Raw genomic sequence first — 25,857 nt, 5'->3', positions numbered from 1 at the left:
AGAATTCCTGGCAATTTATTTGATAGACTATGTGTCAGGGTGGTACGGCCTTTATTAATAATGGATTTTTTAAAATCACTGATAGAGATCTTATTCATCACTTTCTTATGTTCTTCTATGTGTTTCCCTAGGATCATGCATGTGCCCCTGGATTTTAGGTAGCACACAACAAACGAAAAAGCAATGCCAATGTATTTATTCTACTGTCCATTAGAAAAACAATAAAGCAAGCTCATCAAACTCATCATTCCTTGAATAACTTTAAGATAAGGCTAAAAAATAGGTTAAGTTTTTAAAGGAAGTTAATTTTCATGACATTAAGTAGATAATTGTGTTATGGGACACAGATATGGCAAAAGTCAGAAAGGTGGTACAGTAATAGAACAATTCGTGTTTGGTAACTATTGTCCTAGAACATGATACCTGGCCAAATTTATTTTTTCCCCCCTTCTTTCTCTCTCTCTTCTTAATCTTAATATCTCAGAATGAAGTTTCATGGAGAATAAATTGTTTACAAGAAAAAATAGTTGTGAATGGTTTTAATAATGATTCTAGTAACTTATAGAAAGTGTCAACAAAGACTTATTGCTTCTCTGGCACAGAGCAGGAGAACTGCTTATTTTCTCTACAGATCTGGGCTTCAGAGCCATCACTCCATCCCCTTGTGGGAAGCAGGGCTCCTAAGTGTACACACTGACTTGCTTGCTGTCTTGTTTGTAACTACCTCCACCATTTCTTGTGGGTTGTGTGTGTGCACGCATGTGCACACGCACACTTGTATTAAATGGCAACAAGATAAGGGACCACATCGAGGCTACCCCTGTTATTTCTATTAAATAATGACTTGATATTGGTGGCCCATAATTGGTCGTTTTCTGTTAACCACCCTGCCCAAGTAAACTGTTTTCTGATCTCTCTTAGATGGAAATCCTGTATGAATGTGGAAGCCATTAGCAGAGTAATTGCTGTCTGTTGCCATGACAACCAGCCGCTGCAGTCACCTGCCCGAAGTCCTGCCAGATTGCACCAGCTCGGCTGCACCCGTGGTGAAGAGCGTGGAGGATTGTGGCAGCCTAGTGAATGGGCAGCCACAGTATGTCATGCAAGTTTCAGCCAAGGACGGGCAGCTGCTGTCAACAGTAGTGCGGACTCTTGCCACCCAGAGGTAGTACCACAATTAAAATAAATGAATCTGTAACTGATCCGGAGAACTCTTTGAAAGATGGAAAATGCTAAAGGGAATGTAATTAGTGCTCAGGTGTTTGTGTCAGGTGAGAGGAGGTGCTGGAAAAAAAAAGACTACATGAGTTCTGTCATTGCCGTTTCTATAGCAATAGGGTGTAAAGCTAACATTCGCGGTGTCGAGTTTTCCACTTAAAGTTACACTCGCAGAGAGCCAGCCAGGAAAGACCCCACAAGATATGGAGTCTTGCTTTACATTTGTTATTTTGACATTGCTATGGTAATTACACTCTTGTTGTCTCCAGGAGCTAACAAAGGTAGCCCTTTGTTAGAATAGAATGACAAAGGCACCTGATTTCAGGTGCCTGAGCCAAAGTGATTGGATTTGTGGACAAAACTTCTGAAGCGACATTCCTGGTGTGCATGCTTCTCAGCACTGCCTGATGGAAGCACTGACAAGGGCTACTTCCGGTGCGAATCCCTTGTCACCTCTTGGGGGTCTCTCTTGTTGCCCCCTCCTGTGCCTCCATGGTCCCCATCCCCAACCCTTCACACACCCTGCCCTATGAAGTGCTGTTGTTAAAACCTCCTGTGTCTGCCCCTGTGTTGAAGCGAAGCAAGGGTGAAGGCTCTGAGCAGCTCGAAGGCCACTTATCCAGGCCAGCACTTTGTCCCCTCTTGTGCTGCTGTTGTCTGGTGGCGGATTGGGAGCTACGGGCTGCCAGGCTGATAGATGCTCCCTGGCTTCTCCAGCTTTTTACCAGAATGGGGAAGTAGGACTTTTGACCTAAGAATGTAAAATGTATATCAACACTGGACTTGCCCCCCCTAGTGTCAGTGCTGTCACTTCTGACCCCCAAACTTAGGACGAGTCATTCACACCTAGACTGCTTACCTTGGTCTGAGCGATTCAGTCAACCTCCGTGGTGCAGACACAGGCCCGCAAACACACGTGCCTGCATCAGGATGACTCAGAACATGATGTGGTGGTGAGCATCATTGGTTCCCTGTGACTTGAGACTGGGTGACTGGATGTGCACTGGTCACCCTTGCAGGCATCAAGATCCTTGTTTGATCAGGGAGAGCAGGCTGCAGTTGAAATGACTGAGACCTGAGAGCCCATGTATGCATGTTTGTCAGCATGTAAACCAGAAGGCTTCAGATTTTTACATGCACTGGCACAATGGGAATGCAGGAGGCAAGAATCATGAGAGAAAAATGTCAACTCTGTCAACTTTCTTTTCCCGCCCCCGAGCACAGTGGGGTTTTTTTGGACAAGTGGGATGGGGATCCCTTCCTCTTTTAACCTGTTTTTAGCCTTCACTCATTCCCAGAAAGGTCTTTGGGAAGCAGCAGTGTTTCCATGGTATTTCCATTTGGACCAAAGATGGTGCTAAAGAAAGTGATGGGGCATGGGCTGGGTCACCATCATCTTTGGGGGACATGGAGAGAGGCAGTGGAGGGCAGGTTGTCATATGTCACGATGACATATTTTAAAATGTAATGCCCACTGAAGAACAGCACAAGCAGCATCAGCACCCATTGGTCAGAGAGGGATGGTCCTCTCACAGGACAGAGTACCTGTGGACAAGTAAGGCCATCTTAGTTCGCTCCTTCCATTGGCCACTGACTTATGTGATAATGTGATGTTATTTGATTTCCCTTGGCCTGAGTTTTTCCACTAGTGACAACAGCAGCATTAACTAGGCATTTATTGTGTGCTCGTCCCTATTCTAAGCTTCTAACCTGAACTGTCTTTTCTCATCCACAGTCACTGTATGAGGAAGGCACCATTCTTTGTGCCCATTTTAAGGATGAAGAGACTAAAGTACAGGGAGCTGAAGTTATTTGCCCAAAGTTAGCTGGCTGGTGAGCAGCAGAGCTGGGTTAGAGCCCAGTCTGCTGGATCCTGGAGCCTACACCATGATCTACTAACTATACTACGCTGCCTTAACAAAATGTGCAGGAGTGGCTTTTCCAAATTAAAGGCAGAACTCTAGGCTGAGGCCACCTCAGTAGGACACAGTCACTACTCGCTTTCAGTTTAGTGTCTTTGGCATCCCAGAGAGCATCCTACAAAAGCTCAGGGGATCATCCGGCACTCAGCCTTGTGCCCTGGCTCAGGCCGCAGTTCTATGTGGCGGCTTTGGGGTCGGTTGCCTGTTAACTGCCTTCCTCTCATTCTCCTGCTCTGTTGAAAGGAGAAATGAAAGGAACCTCTGGGTACACAAAGGAGTCCTGGCCTGGTTCAACAGATGCAGTTTGTCTAGGAACTATAATTGGTGTCATTTCAAAACAATTTCTGCTCTGTTGATTGGTAGTTTGTCTAAACTGTATCTACATTCAAGGCAAAAATAACACATTGCTCGTTTTCACTCACTTTGGGCCCTAGGCCACACCTGGCTACCTTGATTTTGGCCACTCTATTTCTTTGTATTGGTAAAAAGCAGATGGCCTGAGTGCTCTGGAGTGCCCAAGGACCACTGGGCCCATGGCCAAGGTCAAATGTAGAGCTGAAGGTTCTTAAAGCAGGTGTCTATTCTGTGGGGAGGGCCCACAGGAACATGGCTAGAGGGCCATCCACACGGCAGTGGTTTCCAGCCCAGTGACCAGTAGGTGCCCCCCTTCTCTTGCAGCCCCTTCAATGACCGGCCGATGTGCAGGATCTGCCATGAGGGCAGCAGCCAAGAGGACCTGCTCTCTCCATGTGAATGTACAGGGACCTTGGGGACAATTCATCGGAGCTGCCTGGAGCACTGGCTGTCATCCTCAAACACCAGCTACTGTGAACTCTGCCACTTCAGGTTTGCAGTCGAGCGCAAACCCAGGCCGTTAGTGGAGGTCAGTAAGTGGGGCACGTCCTGAAAACTTAGCTCTAATGAGCAAATGATGTCTGGTTTTATGCCCGGATCACAAGCCCTGCACAGCTTCATTGAAGCACAGTAATAGCTCTGTGTGAGTGTGACAGTGTGTGAGTGTGTATGTCTGTCTGTCTGCTTGTATCTGAAAAAGGGAGAGGAACAGCTTGCTAGCTCACTCATGAGCCAGAAGAAGAAGGGTGACCTCCACAATGGTGGAGACAAGAAAGTAGAAGAAAGGGAAGGAGAAAGGAGAAGTTTAGAGACTTGATCTCTGTTTTTCAGTCCCTGCGAAATAGAACAAAGAGATCAAACTCTTTTCTCTTTCCACACCATCTGCCCAACTTGAAGCAACAGATACATGGGCATTTGGGTTGCATATCCTGAGAGGTCTTCATGAAAAAATATAGCTGCCTATTCTAATGGATATAGACTTCCTGGGTTTGAATAGTTCTGTGACCTTGGGTAAATTACTTCACCTCTTAGAATTATTGTAAAGATTAAAAGAGTTAATATTTATAAAACACTAAGAATACAGAGCACACATACAGGTGTTTGAATAAAAATATCTCTCCTGAGAAATTATGAACAAACTTTTTTCAGCAGATAACCTATTGGAATCTCTTCTTAAAGGGTGGTGCGGTCAATCCAGCCATTGAAATGGCAGGACATTTTCTTTCATGTTTTAGGAGGCACATGATTCTTCCTTAGAACCAGGGTCTGGTTTGGCATTAGCAAAAGGAATTGGGAAAAAATTATTAGACTATTTCTGCCTTCTCTCCTGCCCCCAATTTCTACTAGTCAATTAAAAATTGTATATTGGCAACAATAAATACTCTAATATATTATGAGCCAGAGCAAGCCGAAAGGGGCCAAGACATTGTATCTATAATCCAGACCTGCTGATAACCTTCTCCTTATTTCAGCAGCTAACCCAGTGAAACCCTGTAATTAAAACTATAGTTAGAAATCAAGAAGACCTTCTTGGAGACTATTTTAGTAAGTGTGTAATGCCTAGGCACTTAAGGCTCTGGAGAGCTCTGTATATACATTCTCTTGGTTTTGACCTTGAAAATTTAATCAGGACCTGTAACCAGGGCCTATTTTAGCCATAATATACTTGCCAAATGGCACAAAATTTATTTGACTTGCCCACTAGACTCTATACTTTTCTTATGATGCTGGATCAAGTGACCTCTTGTTCCATCATCTTGCCGCTTTATATCCACTTTCAGAAACTCATATTTTTAGAGTGCCTGTCAGGAATTCGGCCCAGTGCGATTCACTGGTATTTAACATTTCACAACTTCTCTGCAGAGGGGGAGATATTATTAAACAATAAACAAAGGAGAGGAAGATTTCTGTAGCCCAATGGCAAAAGTAAAAAGAAGTATATTTCTCCTTTCCAGAAACTTTTTGGAACCTCCCCAATCTGATATTGCAGCCTCTCCAGGGCAGCTGGCTTCCAAAGAGAGGAAACACTGCTTTTAAATGGGCTCTGTCCAGTGGTCTTCTTCACTAGTATCTCCCCAGTAAATAAGACTTACTTTTGTTTAGTAAAAATCCCAGTGTATGTGCACATAATATATAGCAAAGGAGGGGGTGGGCGTGTGTGCGCGCGCGTGTGTGTATGTGTGTGTGTGCATGTACACATACCTTAGTTTTTCTCAGACAACATTCATGTGTCCAGTCACCCAGTGAGCACTTTCAGTCCTAGAGAGGGTAACATGTACCCCCACACAGAATGTTCTTCGAAGTTGCCAATGTCAGGTCACAGACTGACTCCAGGGTCTTAGGCAACTGTCATTAAATCAGGAAACAAGGCAAATGAACTTGAGAACGTGTGAGGTGCTGTGCAAGATTTAGGGCCTCACCTACAAAAACTTTACCCAAACGGTCACCGGTGGTGAAATTTTCATTGCACAAATGGAATGTGACAATTTTCAGAGTTAATGATGATTGAACAAGTTGAAAGTGAAAGGCAAACCTTCTCAGGCTGGTGGAGATTGGCCGTTTGATCATCCCATGGTGAAATGAACTTGCTGTTTGACCACAAGCAATAAAAAGAAGTTGTCTTTGGTTTTTCAGCTGCAGGACAAATGAGAACCAGGTGTGGGAAGATTTTTAAACAAATGACATTAGTAATTGGCTTTTTCCCTCTTACCAAAGGGCAGATTTATTCATAGTGAGCATGTGTCTCAATATTTTCACCTCAAAATAAACATGCTTCTTTTTTCAATAAATCAGCAGAACCTGCCTATTTGGGTTAAGGATTAGGAGTGTTGTTACTTTATCATTCTTACTCTTTTAATTGTTTTAATCATTACTTTGTTTACCAATTGGACCTGCCCTCTCATTAAAGCAAGAAAGAAGTCCCATAACATTTAATTTCAAAATCGATGTGACAGTAACAGCTCTTGTTGATAGAGGAAGCAGTTTAAAAGGTCCTTTATAAATTTTATTTGTCAACATCTAGGTGCTAACATTGGTTGCAATTACTTGAACACCACAGACTTCCACTTTTCGGTAAACCCTCTCATTTTTGATTGAACATAACCCTTCGTCCACCACTATTTCTAAGGCACTTCTTCATCTGCAGCCAGCATCTGGATGTGTATTTCTAACTGGGCAGGAACCGAGGGCTGTGGTTTATACACAGGCTGCTACATAAAGTCTCCCGCCCCCTCACCTCCCACCAAGAGTGAGTTTCTTACTCATAATGGCCAAATCAATGGGCTGATTTTTACTGGAATCTCCACACTGGGCATCCTCTCCCCACTTTGCGACTGATCACCCACGTGACCATCTGCGTAGCTTGGCTCCTTTTCTCTGAGCTTCACTGAGGAAGAGGGTGAGCAAGTAGTTCTCCATGACATCTTGTGGTCTCTATAAGGCTAAAAGTTCTCATACAGGAAAAAAATACATTCTACACTTAAAATGGGTTCATAGTACAGTTTGTAATTTATACCTCGATAACTTGATTTTGTGTGTGTGTGTGTGTGTGTATCTCTCTGCTTACTTATTGTATTAGTTTGTTTTCTGTTGCTTATAATAGAATACCTGAAACTGTGTATTTCTTACAGTTTTGGAGGCTGGAAAGGCCAAGGTTGAGGGTGCACATCTGGTGAGGGCCTTCTTGGTGAGGACTCTTGGCAGAGTCCCAAGGTGCTGCAAAATATCACATGGTGAGGGCTGGGCCAGAGCGCATACTCACTTGTTCTCTTTCCAAAGCCATCAGTGGCTCCTCTCGTGATAACTCACCCATCCATTAACCTATTAATCCCTTAATCCACAAATGGATTAATCAATTAATCCAGTCACCTCCCAAAGGCCCCATGTCTCAACATTGCCACATTGAGGACCAAACTTCCACATGAGCTTTGGAGTGTACTAACATTTAGACCAGAGCGCCTATCTACCTACTTAACTACCTTGCCTGCCCACCTATGGCCAGACTAAGTCTTTTAGTCTTTTTTGGCCTGTGCATTGCAAATTTTATAACCTAAATATTTTGTTGGCGCAATGTAAGCCAGTATAACAAGAGCTAGTTTCAACCCAAGAGAGCTACATTGCAATCATCTAGTTTAGTCAGATGTGGATGAATTTCTGCCATAGTCTAGCTAATACAAATCTCATAAGGTCTGTGTGTAATCATGCAAAGCTTGAAAGGAAAACATTCAAAATATGCATAGCAAAAAGGAAGAGTAGATATAACACACATGCATTGTATACCTCCACTGCTAGCACTTCTCTCATGAAGTCTACATATTTTTTGTTGATAATGAAAAGTGTACCCAGTGGCAATTTATAAGATGAATTGTCCCCAAGAATAACGACCCAGTAGAACATAGTAAATAGATATCCACTAACCATAAAAGGATTCACTGAATAATCAGCCTGGGTAGTTTTATGGTCTCCTTCCTGCTCATCTTTCGTTTTCCTTATTTCTCTCTATAAATTAAACGCTGATACCATTCTTTTATAATGAATGGTAAAATACCAATAAAAATACCATGATTTGTTCCCTAAAATGTGTGCCTCAACTCCAGCCTATTGCCATTATTGCATTTCTGAGTGACCAGTCTGCCAAGGAAGCCCATCTTACTGAGTGCAAATAGTATGCTTGTGACATCAGTTTCTAGTGAATGTGTCTGTAACACCCACCCTTGCCTGGAAGACTCATGAAGTTATAGATCAGCCCAACAGTGCTGTGATTAAAATAAAACAGCCAGGAAACAGCGGAAATCTGGAGGAAAGGCTTTCTGGGATCTGATCTTCCGCTGATCAGGGAGACATGGTGGTTTTTCACAGAGGGAGTGATTAGGTTTCTTAATCCTATTTCCTTTACACAGACCCAGCTGATTGATAAGAATTGTATGAACAATTAAAAAGCCGTTCCCTGTGAGTCAGAGGTTTAGCTAAATGAAACTGAGAATGGGATATAAAGCTAGGGAGATGAGGATTAGGATTTTTTTCAAACTTTTTTATTTATGAATCTTTTTTTTTAAGCCACTGGAGGAAAATGGTTTTAAAGTGTGCTCTGGATTTAGTGTAATCTCCAGCTACACAGCAGGGAGCAGGGTTGAACTGCTGCAGAGAAACCACTTTTATACCTTGGCACTAGCCATGTAATAGAGGCAAGACTTCACTTAACTATTTATACACACACGAGGGTACTTCAAAAAGTTAGTGGAAAAATAGAATTAAAAGGTAATATGAATCTTTCCATGAACTTTTTGAAGTACCCTCCTGCATATTATATAAGACTTAGGTGGAGACATTGGTAGACTCTTACTGTAATGGGTTTTGTTTTGTTTTGATTTTTACTATTCATTTAAGTAAAAACATGGGCTTTTTGTTTCGGAGTATTCATGTCATCAGCAAATCCTTGTAGCATTGGGGTAATTAGGGAATTATACCATAGGGGATATAAACTGATTCAAGGAGATCCACTGGTGGGAGGACCACCATTCCATTCCTCATAGGAAGGGGGACAAGTTCCTCTCTTCGTTCTAACCTGTGAGCGCAGCCCAGTAAGGTAGCTAGACCATAATCATAGCATGTGAGAGGTGTATTTTATTGGATCAATACTTTATTTTTTATTCAGGTGTGTGAGTGCCTTTAGGTGGGATGTGCACTCTCCAGTTCTTACAGACCTTGCTTTTTGCTTATACCCACCCAGCCCTTTTCACCATCTTACCTTACCTGCCTACCATTTACATTTGAGATTCCAGGATTAGGTGATTTCTCCCACCTTTAGGAGCTCTCTAATACTATGTGCATTTCTTTCTACCAATGTCTTTCTTCTAGGGTATTACAGACTAAACTTAATGATCTCCTTCCTATTGTCCCCACCTTATAAGTGAGCTGAAATGGCTGATTCAAAATCACAAGGTAAATGACCCTCCAAGAGATAGTGTACCAGCACGGACAGGGAGAATAATGGCAGTTATAACACTTTGCACTTGACTGTGCATTAGTGTTGGCCAAGCATTGCCTTGACCTCTGACAGGGTCACTGAGTGAGCCTTCCATCAGGCCACCTGCCTCCCCGTGGACCTGTGGCGCCATGTTTTGTGCCAGCAGAGGACATGTCTGATGACCGAACCCCAGCAATCCTTGATCCAGAAATTGTTCAGTCTTGAATTTTTCTCTTGGTTTTGGTGGTTAATTTGGCAGTTGCTTCGTTACTTAAAGCTTAGTTACAAAGAAGCTGTTTTTAAGGTATCTATTAAATTCACAGCTTGCTTCATTAAAAATCACTTCATTAAAAAAGCAAGCCAACCGAAGTGTTCACACGGCTGTTTCAGATGGAACTGCTTGGTGCCTGTGTTTTCAGCCCATCCACTGCTGGTAAAGGGTTAATTTGGAGGGAAAATTGAGTTCCATGCATAAAAATAATTACCTGACCAGGTTCTGCTATTTTAAATTGTGCTGATACTTGCCATGAACTTGGGTTGAAATACACATTAGAATCCATATTCTCAGGAGGACCTTTTTCAGTCCCAGTAGCTGCTCCATTCATCGCCTCATCTGAGGACTTCTACGAGTAGAGACACAATGACACAAAACACCAAGAATTATTTCACACAACTTTTTAATTTTAATTATTCTGTGTTTTAAACAATACAGAGGAGCACAAAGAATAATATGACAAACAGGTGTGCATCCACTACCCAGAATTAACAAATGCTAGCGTTTTGTGAGTGACGTACCTTTCAAAGCCTCTTGGGGGCAGAGAGAAAATGTCTATAGTCTTCACTAATTCATCCTTAGGTAGTCTCATATATGTGAGAATACTCAGTCGGGTTTTCCTTAAGCACATTTGGGCCAAGAATAAGAAGTCAACAAAAAAGGGCAGATCATCTTGAAAGATTCTGGACCCTTTCAGCTAACTCCAAATGTAACAAAAAATAGTAAAGCAAATGTTGACTGGCAAAGGGTTCACTTTTTTGAAAGGCAGGCAACTAGAAGTTATTCGATGGGAGTTAGGGATGGTGGAGGTGGTGTCCCTGGGCTGCTGGCAGGAGGCTTTGTGAAGGGGAGTCTGGGAGGAGCAGTGAACCGTCGCTAAATGACTGTAGCTGGTAATCATCTTTCTCCTAAGTCCTGCTGAAATCAGGCACAAGTCGCACCCAGGAACTGCCCTGTGCAGGGTACAGGTAGGTGCCTGGTTGAACCAAAGGGAGACATAAATTACAAAAGCCCTGGTGCAGATTTCAGAAGCAGAGTTACAGAATATAACACTCCTTACCGAGGGCTTCTGCCAGCCCTCCACGTGCCTCTCCAGTTTTGTGTCAGTAACCGACTTTTAACACCAAAGAAAGCATGCACAGTTTTAAACAAATACTACTGTGAAATATTGTCAGTAGTACGTGATTACGGTTAAATGCTGTCTAATGGTCAATCGTATACAAATGAGCAGAGTGGAGAAGTATCTGCAGTTCAGCAATGGGAGGTCAGTGGTCGTTAACCACTGAATAATACCCGGCCATGCCCGTTTGTGCTAAGAACTTCATCTACCAGAATAGACACGGATCCTGACTCCAATCCAGTGGCATTAATTAATTTATTTTGAATCCATCCATTTTTATCTTTAAGATGTTCACACCCCAAAGTTTTTTTTCTTTTTAGATTATGTTCACCCATTTCCTAGGTAAAGGGAAAATATTACATGCTACACAATTTATATAATCATCTTATTTCAATGTCTCAGGTATCCCTACAATAACAAAGATATTTTGTAGATAAGGCCTCCTTAAGTCTTCAAAGATCTTAAAAACTTTCAGCCTCAGGGCTAGTAAGTGGAGAAGGCAGAGGAATCCAGGTCTTTCTGGCTCCAAAATCCACTCTTTCCACCATACCTGCTGTCCTAGTCCACTGAAGCTGCTATAATAAAATTCTGTAAACTGGGTGGCTTATAAACAATATAAATTTATTTCTCACAGTCTGGAGGCTGGAAGTCTGAGCTTAGGGTGCCAGCGTGGCTGGGTTCTGGTGACGGCCCTCTTCTGGGTCCTTACATGTTAGAAGGGGCAAACTAGCTGTCTGGGGTCTCTTTTATACAGGCACTTATCCCAGTACCGAGGACTCCACCCTCATGACCTAATCGCCTCCCACATGCCCCACCTCCTAATACTATCACCTGGGGGGTTAGGATTCCAACATATGAACTTGAGGGGCATAAACATTCAAACCATAGCACCTGGCTTCTTCCTTCCTGGCTCTAAAAGTACTTTCTTTCACTTGCTCATTGACATGCACGTGTGCACATACAGAGCTGAGGGCTTCTTTACCAATACCAGCCTTTCCAAGGGACTAAATGTACTTCAGAAAGGGGAGAATGAAAAAATTATGAGTAAATCTCTGCTTTTCTCTTGGCATTAAATTCGTCTGTTAAATCTGGAGCTGTTGCGGGGAGGGAAGGATGAATAGGCAGAGCACAGAGGATTTTTAGAGCAGAGAAACTACTTTGTATGATACTATAATGGAGGATACGTGTCATTATACATTTGTCAAAACCCATAGAATTACAACACTGAGAGTGAACTCTAATGGAAGCTATGGACTTTGGTTAATAATGCCATGTCAATGTCGGTTCATCAGCTCTGACACTTGTACCACTCTGGCGTGGGCTGTTAATACAGTAGTAGCAGGGAAGGTTCTCTGTGTGTGCGTGTGTGTGTGTGTGTAAGGGGCAGTTAGGAGTATATGGAACTCTGTGTGCTTTCCATTCCTTTTTGCTGTGAACAAAAAACTGCTTTAAAAAATAATCTATTTTTAAAAAATCCCCACCTGTGCCAGACTGAGTTCTGGGATAGTAGAATGGCATTTCTTCACTGTGTCTCTTTATACTCTAGTCTACTTGGGAAGCAAAGCTTTTGGCTACACCACCCCATCAGAAGCCAGAAAAATCGTTCTTAGTTTCCCAGGAACTTTACATATCCTTTCTTTTTTCTTCTTATCTAGTTACTCTTACTCTGCATGTGAGTCTTCATTTCACTGGGTCACTATGTCACCGATTTCTTCTGAGATTTCTCCTACGGGAGAGATGTTATAAGAAAACCAGGTAAACTCAGTTAAGAGCCTTCTCCTTTCATGAGTGGTAGTGAAAATTAATCACTCATAATGGGGCTGTACACACTGTGAGGTAAATTTCTTTAAATACTATCATGGAGATCATGCAGATTGGTAAACCTCGTTTTGCAACCCATGAAGGAGAACACTGGTTTTTCTCTTGAATTATGTGTGTAATTGCCTCAGTTCTTTGCTTCACTTTTTTTGACAGGTGCAGCAGATTTGGCAAAAAATAAGAAAAGACCCCTGTCAGGTCCTCAGGCTTTGCCTTCCTCCCCCATTTTTCCCCAAATCCATATTTCTGGGCCATGCTCACCACTGTCTGCCTCCCTTCTTGAAGAGTTAGGGACCCTGCGAGATTGCTGGGGACAAAACCGTTCCTTTGCAATTCATTATTACAGAGTTAGAGGGATAGACTTACACTGTGATGGATATGTGAGCAGAAAGGTATCTTGTGCTTATATAACGAGAGAGAGAGGGAAAAAAAGCTTTTGAAGCTTTTAGTTTGGAATACAGAAAAAGAGATGTGCCACTTATGAAAATGTATAAAGATCTGTTTGTGAAGACTGAGGTCAGATTAGAAGAAAATGAAATATTTTATACTCATTATTTTATCATTGCTTCACCTCCAACAGTGCTCCAACAGAACATTGGAATAAATAGTGAGGTTCAAAACCTTTTAGGACTCTGAGGGAAAATGGCTAATATAGCTTATATGAAATGCTGGCAAGCAGGAGCAGCAGGAAAGTTGTAAAATAGAATATGTAGGCATTTAAGGATTTATATCTAGGAAGAATCAGTAAAAGCAGAAATTGAGAGATGAAAGGAAAATATTCACCTTCCTAGAAAATAATGCAACCCTTGCTAACAATTTGCCTACTTGCAAAGGCTTGCTCTTTGCAGTATATAGATGATGGGAGAAAAGGCATAAGAAATGGAAGTAATAAATGGCTCTAATACTTTTCAAAACACTGGCTCATCTGCTTAAAGTCTATGACTTTAATGTTGAGACCCAGAAGTCATTCATTTATCAAAATATACACATTTTCAGCTGTTTGTAAGACATATGTGATATATATCTGAAAAATCACCCTATTACATGAAGATGTGGCAAGGTGAAAGGATGTACCTACATAAGGGAATTTATGCAAGAGGGAGGGTTTCTTTATGGAAATCTACAGGACACTTCAGATTTTTTTTTAACCAAGAGGTTTTTCAGTCTCAGATTTTTTTTTTTTTCCTTTTTGTCTTTTTTCGTGTCCGGCAATGGATCGCAACCCTCAGTGTCGCGCCCGTACCGGACCGGGACCGGCAACGGGATCGCGACCCTCGGTGCTGCACCCGCACCTCGCTCAGCCAGTGAGCGGGAACCGGTCTGTATGTGGGATCCAAACCCTCGGCGGGAGCGCCGCTGCACTTCCCAAGCGGCGCACTGTAGCAGTGTGCCACCGGGCCGGCCCGCAGTCTCAGATTTTTTTAACAGCTTTATTGAGATATAATTCACGTACCATACAATTCACCATTTAAAGCGTACAACTCAATGACATGTAGTATATTCACAGAGTTGTATAACCATCACCATAGTCAATTTTAGAACATTTCATCACTCTCTGATCTTCCCCTCCCTGCCGCCCACCCCCAGCCCCCAGCCCTAGGCAGCCACTAATCAATTTTCAATCTCTGAATTTTGGACATTTCCTATAAATGGAATCCTACAGTATCTGGTCCTTAGCAGTTGGCTTCCTTCACTTAGCCACATGTTTGCAAGGTCCAGTCTCAGATTTCATAGAAAAATTATGTAGCAACCTTCCTTGCTATGACTATACTTTTTTATTTCTGATTCCTTCTCAATATCCTGTTTACCTTAATGTACTCTCCTCCCCCTCCGCCTTCCTCTCCCCCCCACCCCCACCCCCGCTCCTATTCCTGGTTATTTCCTGAGGCCTTACCTGTGCCACTGTCCTAAGCACTTTAATGCTTTTTACTGTATATAGAACCATCTCCATTTTAGAAATGAGGAAAGTGATAACACAGAGATTACTTGTCACAACCAGCAATGGTTTCTTCCCCTCTTAAAGTTTGGCTTTCTCCCTATCTATCTCAGTTTATATGATGAAACCCTGTTCATTTTTTACTCTCTTACTGCATGGAAATCATCTGTACATTGATTTTTCATATTATCTGAATTTTTGCCATCCTTGTTCAGTCAGAGCCCTTTTCTTCCTTTAAGCCCATTAATTTAATCTGGTTGTTTTCTTGATTTTGCTATCCGGTGTCATCTAAAACTATACAGTTAATTTTTTATCTCACATGTTGTGCCCTAGGTTTATTTTTCATATTTTATTTTTGGGGGAGAGGGGGGTCAAGATCTAAGGAGAAATGATTCTCAGAAGGCAACCAAATCCTCCTACCCAAATTAAATTCATAAAACTTCTGAAAGTTAGACTGGACCGAGGAGTGTCTAAAGATAGTTTAGGGAAATGCTTCAGAACAGTGTTTCTTACTCTTTTCTGCATCTCACATATGTTTGGGAATCTGGTAAAAGCTTGAACTCTCGCCCCTAAAATGCACAGACATTCAGTGTTCAAATATAGTTTCAGAGGGATCACAGATGTTTTTGAAGCACTACACCCTAAGTCAAGGACCCTGATCTAGAAATATAGTTATGTAAACTACAAGGGACCACAGAGATTTTCCAAAAGTGTCTCCTGCACCCTAGAAATGTCTTAAGTATGAAAAATAAGAGAAGCTCTCAACACTTCACTACAAATTGCCTCTTCCGTAAGAAGGCCACATTATACTTCTGTGGGTACCATGACAGTGAACATGATTTGCTAGTCTTAAAGGGAGGGCAGTGATTCAGTTATGAACATGTACAAAGACTGGGCTAGTTATTAACTTGGGTTCTGCCATGGTTGGCTTGGTTCTGCCCTGGGGGACACCTGGGGCACATGTCTCAGGATCACTCAAGCTAAAAATGTCTATGTGTCTCCCAGTTGGAGGAGAGCTTTCCCACCGACAGCCACTGTGTTTATCCAGCCAGTCTCCTGCTTGCCCTTTTATAAATGCCAATCCCTGATATCATGACTCATGTCATTTTAGCTGTTGCCCCTTACCCCTTAAGAATGTCTTCTCTGGAGACAACTGTGAGTTTTGTAGCAAAGTGGTATACAAACATTGAACATAATCCAGGAGAGTAATGCCACCAAAATAGAAAACGTTGCTCCCCCCACCCCCATATAACACACTGCATGTCTTCACCTGGTTAGCTGATATTCTGGGCACCATGCCCAAGGAAGAATATCCAAAGTCAAAAGGAGCAGTAAAAATGGATATCTGGGAGCCCTGGGCGGAAAGTGGGAGACTCTTCATCTAGATGTGAGGAGGCTAATGAGGGGCATGTCTGAAACCTTGAAAATCATGAACAGCTTAGACATTGTGAACATGGCGTGCATAGCACATTCCAAATCACTTGAATGATGGTGGGCTCCCTTCAAAATTTGAGGACAGAGAGTTTTGAAAAAAATAAAGAGGTACCACCACCACAGCTCATGAACTTAGTGGAGTCTTGAAAGATTCCAGACCCATTAGTTGCTAGGATGTGTCTAGCAAAGTTAGCCAGTCCCTCCTAAATATTTGGGGCCCTTTTTGGCAGCAAAACATTGGACTATAGGGACCGTGAATCTAAAAGTTCCTCTGTTCTCATGGTCCTTCCATCTAGCAGGAATTTTCCCTGTTTTCAAAGTGTCCCCATTCTTGCTTACAATGGGAGTGTGTGGTGAGGATGTCTCTTCCGTCCTCTATTTCACATGTACACTGTAGTGTATTGGAATCCCTCCACCACACCCTGCTCAGATAGTTTTCTTATTCACATGCTCTCTACTCCCGAGGGACACAGTGTGGTCCCATTTTGAGGACTTGGTTTTGAATTTTATTTCTCCCTGTCTATTCCTTTCAACACCCCAATTATCAAAATAGGAATTTGTTATCCTTATTCGTGTTATTTGTTATAATCTCATCTTTTGTACAGCACTCCAGTTAGGCCTCTGACTTGGTACACTATCCTGGCACATGAGATGCTGGTAACTTTACAGTCTAGAGGGCCAGGGGGCCAATAAGAGCCAAATGAAGCAGGATAAGGGGAATGGGGGCTGCTATTTGTATTAGTAAAAAACTATGCAGTATGAATCCATTGTTTCCAAAGTAAATAAGTTCTATTTGGGGCTGTGCATTTTATCAGTTTCCTCTGGAAATTTCTATGTTTTTGCTTTCCATCCTCCCTTGATTGATTATCTCTTCTTCTTAAGTTTCTGGCTTTACATTGATCATATATGCCACATACTTCTGTAGTATCTTCTCGTACTTCTTTTTTCTAACTACTATACTAACAAGGATCATATTTCAGATAAGCAATCAAAATTTGACTGTGATCGCTTCTACACAGTGATGATCTAAAATAATTAGAGAGAGAAGATTCTCACTTTGCTTGTATTTGAAGTTGCAAGTGAATATATAAAATTATTTTGTCATCTAATTCTGTGCCGCTAATCTTATCTTTGGAAAATTTCAAACCCATTGGTGTGAATGTGTGTAGCATTTGTTTAAATAATGCTGGAGCCGAATTATAATGTTCCAGACAGAAATACAGTATTTATGGAGCTTTATAGCCCATTAATTGGCTCATGGGCCTAAGTCTTCCGGGGAGCATCACAAATCTCCAGGGTTTCCTTGAATACGACTTATGCTTCAGCCAAATCACAGCTGTGAATGCCAGGGTAACTGCTATGCATAGCGGGGGGAGGGAGGGGTGGCAAAAATTACATCACTGGATTTGATGGAGTCTGTGTGAATGATCTTATGTATGTATGTATGCATGTATGTATGTGTTCCAGTTGTAGTCATCTGATTTCTACCCAAAGAGATCCTCTGGTTTGGAAGGATTTGTTTATTTTGTCAGCCAATAGTTATCAAGCACAAATTAGCTTTTTTAGGAAATGGAAATGTAGTTGTGGGCAGGATGGAAGAATGTCAAGTACTAATAACAGGGCTTACCTGTTAGGGAGGAAGACACAGCATAAACAAGTAAATAAACAAGATTATTTCTGATAGTGATAAAGTTTATAAAGGAAACAAAACAAGTTAAGGAATGACTGGGGGAGAGTATGTGTGGTGGTTTGTGAAGGTCCTGGAGTGTGACATTTGAGTGTAGATATGACCGATGAGAAGGAACCAGCATGGGTAGAAGAGTTCCAGGCAGAGGGGACAGCCATTATGTGGGCTCAGAGGCAGGAACTCGTTTGGTATTTCTGAAACAGGAAGAAATACTGCAGAGGAGCATTGTATGGGAGATCAAAAGAGCTAGATTTTAGGTGCTTAAACTTTTCTGTTGTGGATCCTTTTGCAGTCTGTTGAAGCCTAAGTGTTCCTTCACAGAATTGTGTTTTTAATTGCATGAACACATATGAATGCAAAGGAAGCCAATTACGTTAAAATACAATTATCAACGTATTTAAAAGACAATTGTAATATAAAATATAAATAAGGTGCTTCTTTATTAACACGTTTTGTGGCAGATCTAATAGCTAACTTTGAAGTAGCAATATTTTAAGATATCTGCAAGAGTTGTAATGTGATACGAAACATCTATGATTTCTATTGGTGACAAATTCACAGGTACTGCTAACGCCACTGAGATTTTCTGCACAACTCAGTGGAACTCTAAATTTCAATAAGAGGTTGTGAATATAAAGATAAGGTGTTTTTTTTCCCATTCAAAATCACAGAACCCGTGAATCCTATCCATGAAACACTTAGAGGTCTGTGGACTCCAGGATTCAGACACCCAGACGAAATCATGCAGGGCTGTTTAAGCCATGAGAGGTGTTAGACGAAGTGCCACAGGGAGCCTCTGGGGAATTTTAAGCAAGAGAAGTGGCATGATATTGCTGCTTTATAGAAACTGAATTCTAGGCCAACAGGAATGGAAGAGTGAGAAAGTAGGGAGGCTGTTACATGGTTCAGGTGAAAGACAAGGAGGGCTGGGAAAAGAGTAGTGGTGCTAGAGAGAGAGATGTGAACATATTCAAGAGGTGTGCTGCAAGAACTGACGGGACTTGTTGACAGACGGATATAAGGGGCAGGGAATGGGGAAAGTGAGAAGTAAGGGTGGAGCTGAGGTTGTTTACTAGAGCCACTAGGTGTAGGTATTGCCACATACTGGTGCGGGCTGGCCTGAGCAGGAATCGGTCTGTGGGAGAGCTGGGGTGGTGGACAGTGAGGGCAGCATTCCACTGGGGTCCTCATAAAGTTTGCCATGTCTGTTGCACAAATGGACAGATACCAAGTAAGTAGCTGGATCCACAAGCCTGGAGCTCAGAAGAGGGCTGGCCTGAAGGGTGATACGCACACTCTTAGTTGGCCCTGATGTTTTGAACAGAAGTGGGAGCATGGCTCTGACAACAAGAAGCGTCCTTCACCACTCCCTTCAAAGCCATACCTTCCTCACTCATTCAGGGAGACTCCCACTTTTGACTCCCCAAAGAGGTGAGAGAACTTGATAAAGGTCACACAGCATTTGGAGGAACAAAAGCGGGGCAGCTGGAAGCAGTGTCCCATCTCCTGCCTCCAAGCCCATATTTTATCCCCTACACAGTGCTGCTTCTCCAACTTCTTCCATTGCAGGAATGAGCAGAAATCAGGATCCAGTATTTAATATAGTGCAAAGCAAGCTGAAGGAAAGAGTTAAAACAGCATCAGGCTGGAGGCTTCAGATACCGGCTCCTGTGCCTTGTAGCCTTGAATAAGAAACCTCGCTGAGCCTTAATTTCCTAATCCAAAATGGGAATAATAATACCAGCTGGTGTTATTAAATTCAGTAAATATATCTGGTACATAATAGGCAGTCAATACATATTTTTGGTTGAGCTAAAGTTGTATATTTTTTAAATGGGCATTTGGTATTATTTTTTTCTTAACTATTTCAAGGTAGTTTTTTTCTAGGAAAAATACAGGAATTGAGACTAAAACAGTACAAAAGACCTTGAATAATTTACTGAATTCCTCGTGGTATTTCATGAGTTATGGAAAAATAAATGGTATTTCATGGTTATTTACATCTTAGAAAAAAACTTGAATAGAAACTACAGGTTTTTTAATCTTGTAGCAACAAAACAATGTGTAGATACTTCTCTTGGAAACCTAAAAAGAGCAATATATAAGAAACGCTACCTCTAGTCTAGAAGACTAAAAGCAATGAACTTGACTTGATGTTTACATGCCAGCAAAGTTTCTCCTTTCCAGTCAATTTAATTAGTCTAACTACTGTAAGATCATTTCTAATCAGGGCTGCTGACATCTCAAATGTTTACGCATTCATTTTCATTAAGCATCTACTACTCATATGTTCCAGCACTGTTCTTAGATCAAGGCATGCAAGAATGAACAAAAGCAACATACCTGCTGCAGCTTTTGCTGAAGTGGGTAGTGATAAATGGGCAAGTCAGGGGTAGGGAGTAGGGGTAGGGGGGTTAGGGAGAAATTGTTTAATGGACACAAAGAATGAGTGTATTTTGTAGTGACGAGTATGCCTACTATTCTGACTGATCATCACATATTGTACACAAATACTGATAGTCAACTCTGTACCCCACAAATATGTATATTCAACTTTTTAAAAATGGGCAAGTAAATAAATAGCATCATTTCAGAGAGTGATCTGCTCTGTAAATACAGCTGGGTAGTGTTCACAGGTGCAAGGAGTGTTGTCAATGAGAAGGTACCGTTTGAGCTGAGACCTAAATGATGAGGAGCCAGCTGTGCAAGAATATGAGCAAAGCCTGCTCCCCATATGGGAACAGCTGCATGGAAAGGTTGGAAAGAAGGGGGAGAGATGGCAGGGGACATGGTCAGAGTGGGAGGAAGGGAGGAGGTCAGGCCTTGCAGTCCCAGGTAGAGAGTTTGGACTTTATTCTGACCATTGCAGAGTTTTGAGCAAAGAAGCAACATGATCTGATTTCTATTTCATCAAGTTCACTCTGACTGTTGTTTTGGGACTGGACCGTAGGGTGGCCAGAGTGGAAGCAGGGAAGCTGCTGCCTCCAAAGTGGGACCCAGACTGGGATGGGCCACAGTGGGTGTGGAGAGGTGGACGGACTACAGGTGTGTGTTGAAGGCAGTACCAGCAGGATTCACTGAAGGGCTAGGTGTGTGGGGCAGGACACAGAAAGGAAACAGGAAGACTGAGCGACTGGGGAGTGGTGGTGTCATTTACTGATACGGAGAGGACCTGGGGAAAATGGTGTTGAGTTGTGTGATAAATCCAGAGTTGTGTTTCAGACAGATTAAGTTTGCGTTGTCCCTTATCTCAGTGAGGATGTTGAGTGGGTTGTTGAATATGCACATCTAGAGCTTTGGAGAGAGGCCAAGGCATGGACACCTCCTCTGTAATGTTCTCATCTGAGGTGCTTTGCTTCAAGCCGGGTCTGATAATATCTGGAGCAAGCGTCTCCTTAGGTTCCTTGGATTCAGAAGTTCCTTCTGTGCAACCTCAGCTATCCTGGAAACTCATTGACAGACTGAGAGATTCAGGAATTTAAAACCTTAGTGGTGCTTGTTTTTGTTCTCTGCTTTGTTTCAAGTTAACTGGAAAGCATGGTTTTCAAGTGTCATCTTCAGTTTTAAATCATGCAAAGGACCTGTCACTTACCTTCTGATCATCACACTGCCCCTTTCACATTCCAGCTCCCCAGACTAGCAAAACAGTTTAGTGGAGAATGAAACCCATCCAAGAATAAGACCCATCCCAAGAAAGGCAAGCACTTGGTTAATGACTCTGTCAAGTGTCAGGTTAACAGGAGACACTCAGGCAGATAAATGCAAGTGAGTAAACATTATAAGAATGTGCCTTTTTTTTCTTCCAGTTCCATAAATTTGTTATGGTTTCCCTTCTATCAGTTTCTTTCATCTCATGATGGTTTCTCATTAAGGAGATTCATGAGGAAGGTTGTGATCAATCCGAGCTATTAGCCCCCAGAGTGTAATTTGGTTCTACTACAAACTGACCTGCATGGTGTCCTGTCTACCTTGGGGATTTAAGCTGATTAACTCAGAGCCTAATGAATCTAATGTCGTATAGCACTGCACTTCCTGCACCCCCAGCCACCAGTAAAGGATTTAATATATTAGCACTGTAATTAGATCTGAACCCACAGTAACCCACCTTGAAAGTAGCCACTGGTCCCCAGCTCACCTTGGATGTACATTTACAGCCCTTGAATGATGCCGTGTCACTGGTAGTAGAATGCTGCTTTAATTCCCTCTACTGTCTCAGGCCCTACGGTGCTGATTATAGTGGGGTGTCTTTTTTGTTTATTTGTTTGTTGAACTTATTTCCAAGAACAGATCAACTTCATGGTTCAAGAACAAGTTGGTGATTGGAATGAGATCTGTTTGTGATGGAGTTTGGATGTGTTGACCCCTCCAAAACTCATGTGGAAACCTGATCCCCAATGTGGCAGTGTTGGAAACTGATTGAGTCATGGGGCGGATCCCTCATGAATGGATTAATGCTCTCCCTGGGGGAGGGGGGATTAATGAATGAGTTCTCGCTCTATTAGTTCCTGCGAGAGCTCTTTGCTTAAAAAGACCCTGGCACCTTCTCTCTCTCTCTTGCTTCCTCTCTCTTGCTTCCTCTCTCTTGCTTCCTCTCTCACCATGTGATCAGCTAGCACCTGCCGGCTGCCTGCCACTTTTCCACCATGAGTAGAAGCAGCCTGAGGCCCATGCCAGATGCAGCTGTCCCAGAATCGTAAGCCTAATAAACCTCTGTTCTTTATAAATCACCCAGTCTCAGGTATTTCTGTCATAGCAACATAAAACGGACTAAAACAGTTTGCTTCATGTTTCTGATGGAAGTAGAGAACAAGAGGTGGGAAGGGTACCCTGAGCTGCCCACAGAGCCCCTGGCAGCCTTATGGGTGGGCCTGCCAGGTGAAAGATGCTGTACAAATTAGTATTCACAGTCACTGACCTTGGCTTTTAAAATATAGCTAACCATCAAGTACGGGTATAAGCTGAGGACTAAAGTTAAACTAAAGACTCTTCAAGAATGGTATTTTAGCTGCAAAAGCTATCCACAAATGGCAGGATAAATTAATTGGTATTTCACACCAGGGAAACCATGATAAGTAGATATTCCTTCTTGTACTGATAGGAACAGTTAAGGTGTGCTCCCCCTCCTCTCCCACCATCCACCCACTCCACACCATTTTTACTAAGAATGATGAAATAATAGAGTGGTTAGGACCACAGTCTTTGGAGCTAGACTACATGGACCAAAGCCAATGCCAATCTTGTACAAGTTATTTAACTTCTCTGTGCCACATTTTCCCTGTCTATAAAATGGTGCTGATAATAGCAATACCTCTTTCAAAGATTGCTGAGGAGGAGTAAAGGAACTATTACATGTAGCATATAAGATAGTGCTTGCATATAGTAAGGGCTGTGGAAGCATAAGCTATTGTCATTTCGTCAGCATTAAATAAGTGCCTACTCTGTGCAGGCACTGTGCTAGACCCCAGTGATAGCAAGGTGAGGTCACATGGGAAGAGGGACGCACAAGTAAGCCTGCCTCCTCCCCACCTCTTTATTGACTGCGTAAGAGATGAGGACATTACTATACAAATAGGTGTAATACTCAGTGCGTAATAAGTCTAAGAGAGGTGGAAGACACATAAGAGCCAGAAATATAACAACAATAATTGAGATCAACCTTTTGTCAATTATGAATTAGGCCCAAATGCGTGATATTTTAGCTGAGGTTAAACACCCAGAAAGTGGAACTCATTGTGGTTTGGTAAAAGAATTTACGTAGAACTGAAGAGCAGCCTAGGAAAATTTTGTGAAACTACCATAACATCCTGGCCAGCCAACCAAACATTCAGCTACCTGACGTACCCAATAAAAGGAGGACTTACCATGTCTCCCCCATCTGAAAATTTGCAAAAGCCTAGCATGCACACATGGTATTAGTCTGTTTCTGTTGCTTATAACAAAATGTCTGGAACTGGGTAATTTATAAAGAAAATGAAATTTATTGCTTACAGTTTTGGAGGCTGGGAAGTCCAGAGTCTAGGGAACACATCTGGTGATGTGTTCATCATCCCTTGGTGATGGTGACAGTGACCCAGGGGTTTTACATGGCAGAAAATGGTGGAACAGAGAGAGAGTCTCATGTGCTGTCATTTTAAAGCCCTCAGAACCACACCCCTGAACACCATTATTAAACCATTCATTACAGCATGGTCCTACAATGTAATCACCTCTTCAAGCCCTACCTTCCAATTACCAGAATAAGATTTACTGCCCTCAACAGTTACAGGGGGAATTAAGCTTCTAATAAATGAATTTTGGGGGACACAATTCAATCGCTCCACAGCACACACACATACACAAACACCATTTGGTACAAAAAATAAAATGTTAATATGGAAAGCAGGGAACAGAAAAGAGAAGCTGGTTTGAATCTCACCTCTAACATACACTTGCTATCTATCCCTAGGTGAGTTACTAAACTTTCTGCTCCCTTGTGTCTGCATCTATGAAATGGGGTTACTGTTAGCAACTACTTCACAGGATTGTTATGAGGACTCAGCAAGATATTGCATAATAAACTCCAAACTTCTAGCACTGAGTCTGCCCCAGCAATAGCTCAGTAAGTTTTTTTACTGCTCTAGTTTGCTGTGCACTAGTTAGACACCTTCCTCCCCTGACTATCCCATCTGTCCCTGTCTTTTGCTCTGTGTGTATCTCTCTTTCTCTCTATATATGTGTGTGTGTTTTGTACACAAGTAATATATACATATATATGTTTACATAAGGAATCCATGTTCACTTTAGAAAATAAGAAAATACATACCAAAAAATTTAAGGCTACTCATAATTCCATTCAAGAATGTCCCCCTTTTTGCCAGGTACTCCTCTCGTCTGTGTCTATGTAAATACACTATGTCTAAGTGTATTGGCAGGTTAGTGCCCACAGACCCTTCAAACCTGTTGTACAGACTGGGTCACAGACCCCTCACATCCTAGGCTGGGTCACAGACCCCTCATACGCCTGGCTGGGTCACCAGACCTCTCACACGCAGGTCCACAGCTAGGTAATTGGGAAAGATCCCAGGAGCCATTGGCAGATGACATGAACTCAGTCCTCAGCTTCCTCAGCAGCAGTTACAGCAGCCTCCAGCAGTAGCGGTGGTGGCCTCCCGGAGGGTCCCTGGGGGTCCTGGGAGCAACAGCCTCCAACAGCAGTAGCCTCCCGTGCCCCCCCCTGGGGCATCCCAGTGGTGGGGGGCACTGGCAGCAACAGCAGTGGCCTCCTCATGCCCCCCACCCCCACCTCCTAGGGCATCCCAGAGGCTGGGGGGCCCTGTGGATCAGAGCCACTCGTCCTTTATACTTAAGTCCAATAACCCAGGACACCTGGGTGCAAGTCAGACAACCCAAGAACACCTGGGTGCGCATGCACAATTACATTAGACAACCAAGGAACACCTGGGCACACATGCATATTTATATCAAATGCTTGGCAAGATTCTGAACATCCAAGGGGCCCTATTTTCCTATATTTTCCCTACACTAAGTAAATATAAATGTCTGTGTCTGTGTAAATGTAAATGTTTATGTCTGTGTAAATACATCATTACATATATAGAATTGTACTATACATTCTGTCCAGTAGAAATTTTTTTTCTGCTCAGCAACATATCATATCAGTAAATATAAAATGTACGTTATCCTTTGACATTATTCTATGGTATCCTATTTTAAGTAAATTCCATAATTTATTTAGATATTCCGTATTGCTGGAAATTGAAGCTGTAATCAATTTTTTACTGTAAAAAATTTTTTTACTTATAAACTCTGCTTGAATAAATACACTTTATAAACATATTTGGATACTCAGTGGCTCTTACCATGGCATAGGACAATTTTTTTCAACAACAGATTGTTGCCGCTGGTCTGCTCACAGGCCTGCATTTGTGTAAGGACAAGTAACACCTGGGGCTCTGAAGAAGACAGATTTTACTGTAATAGTACCAATTTAAAGGACTTTATACTTAGGGCCGGCCCGGTGGCGCACTACTATAGTGCACTGCTTGGGAAGCGTGGTGGCGCTCCCGTCCGAGGGTTCGGATCCCACATACAGACCGGTTCCCGCTCACTGGCTGAGCGAGGCGCGGGCG

The 25,857-nt window shown here is 42.4% G+C and overlaps 1 protein-coding gene across 1 annotated transcript in view; it reads left to right on the top strand.

The window, feature by feature from the left end:
• The first annotated feature begins 920 nt into the window (after positions 1-920).
• MARCH3 (membrane-associated ring finger (C3HC4) 3, E3 ubiquitin protein ligase) overlaps positions 921-25,857 on the top strand; it is a 36,900-nt gene continuing 11,963 nt past the window's right edge. Inside the window, exons 1-2 of the mRNA XM_008579048.1 lie at positions 921-1,165; positions 3,819-4,023. Of these exons, the coding sequence (XP_008577270.1) occupies positions 978-1,165; positions 3,819-4,023 (393 nt within the window). The 5' untranslated portion in view covers positions 921-977. The remainder of the gene's footprint in view (positions 1,166-3,818; positions 4,024-25,857) is intronic.

This window comes from Galeopterus variegatus, unplaced genomic scaffold, assembly GCF_000696425.1.
Source record: "Galeopterus variegatus unplaced genomic scaffold, G_variegatus-3.0.2 Scaffold1800, whole genome shotgun sequence".
Taxonomy (NCBI): Eukaryota; Metazoa; Chordata; class Mammalia; order Dermoptera; family Cynocephalidae; genus Galeopterus; species Galeopterus variegatus.
This window is presented reverse-complemented; position numbering and strand designations above follow the sequence as displayed.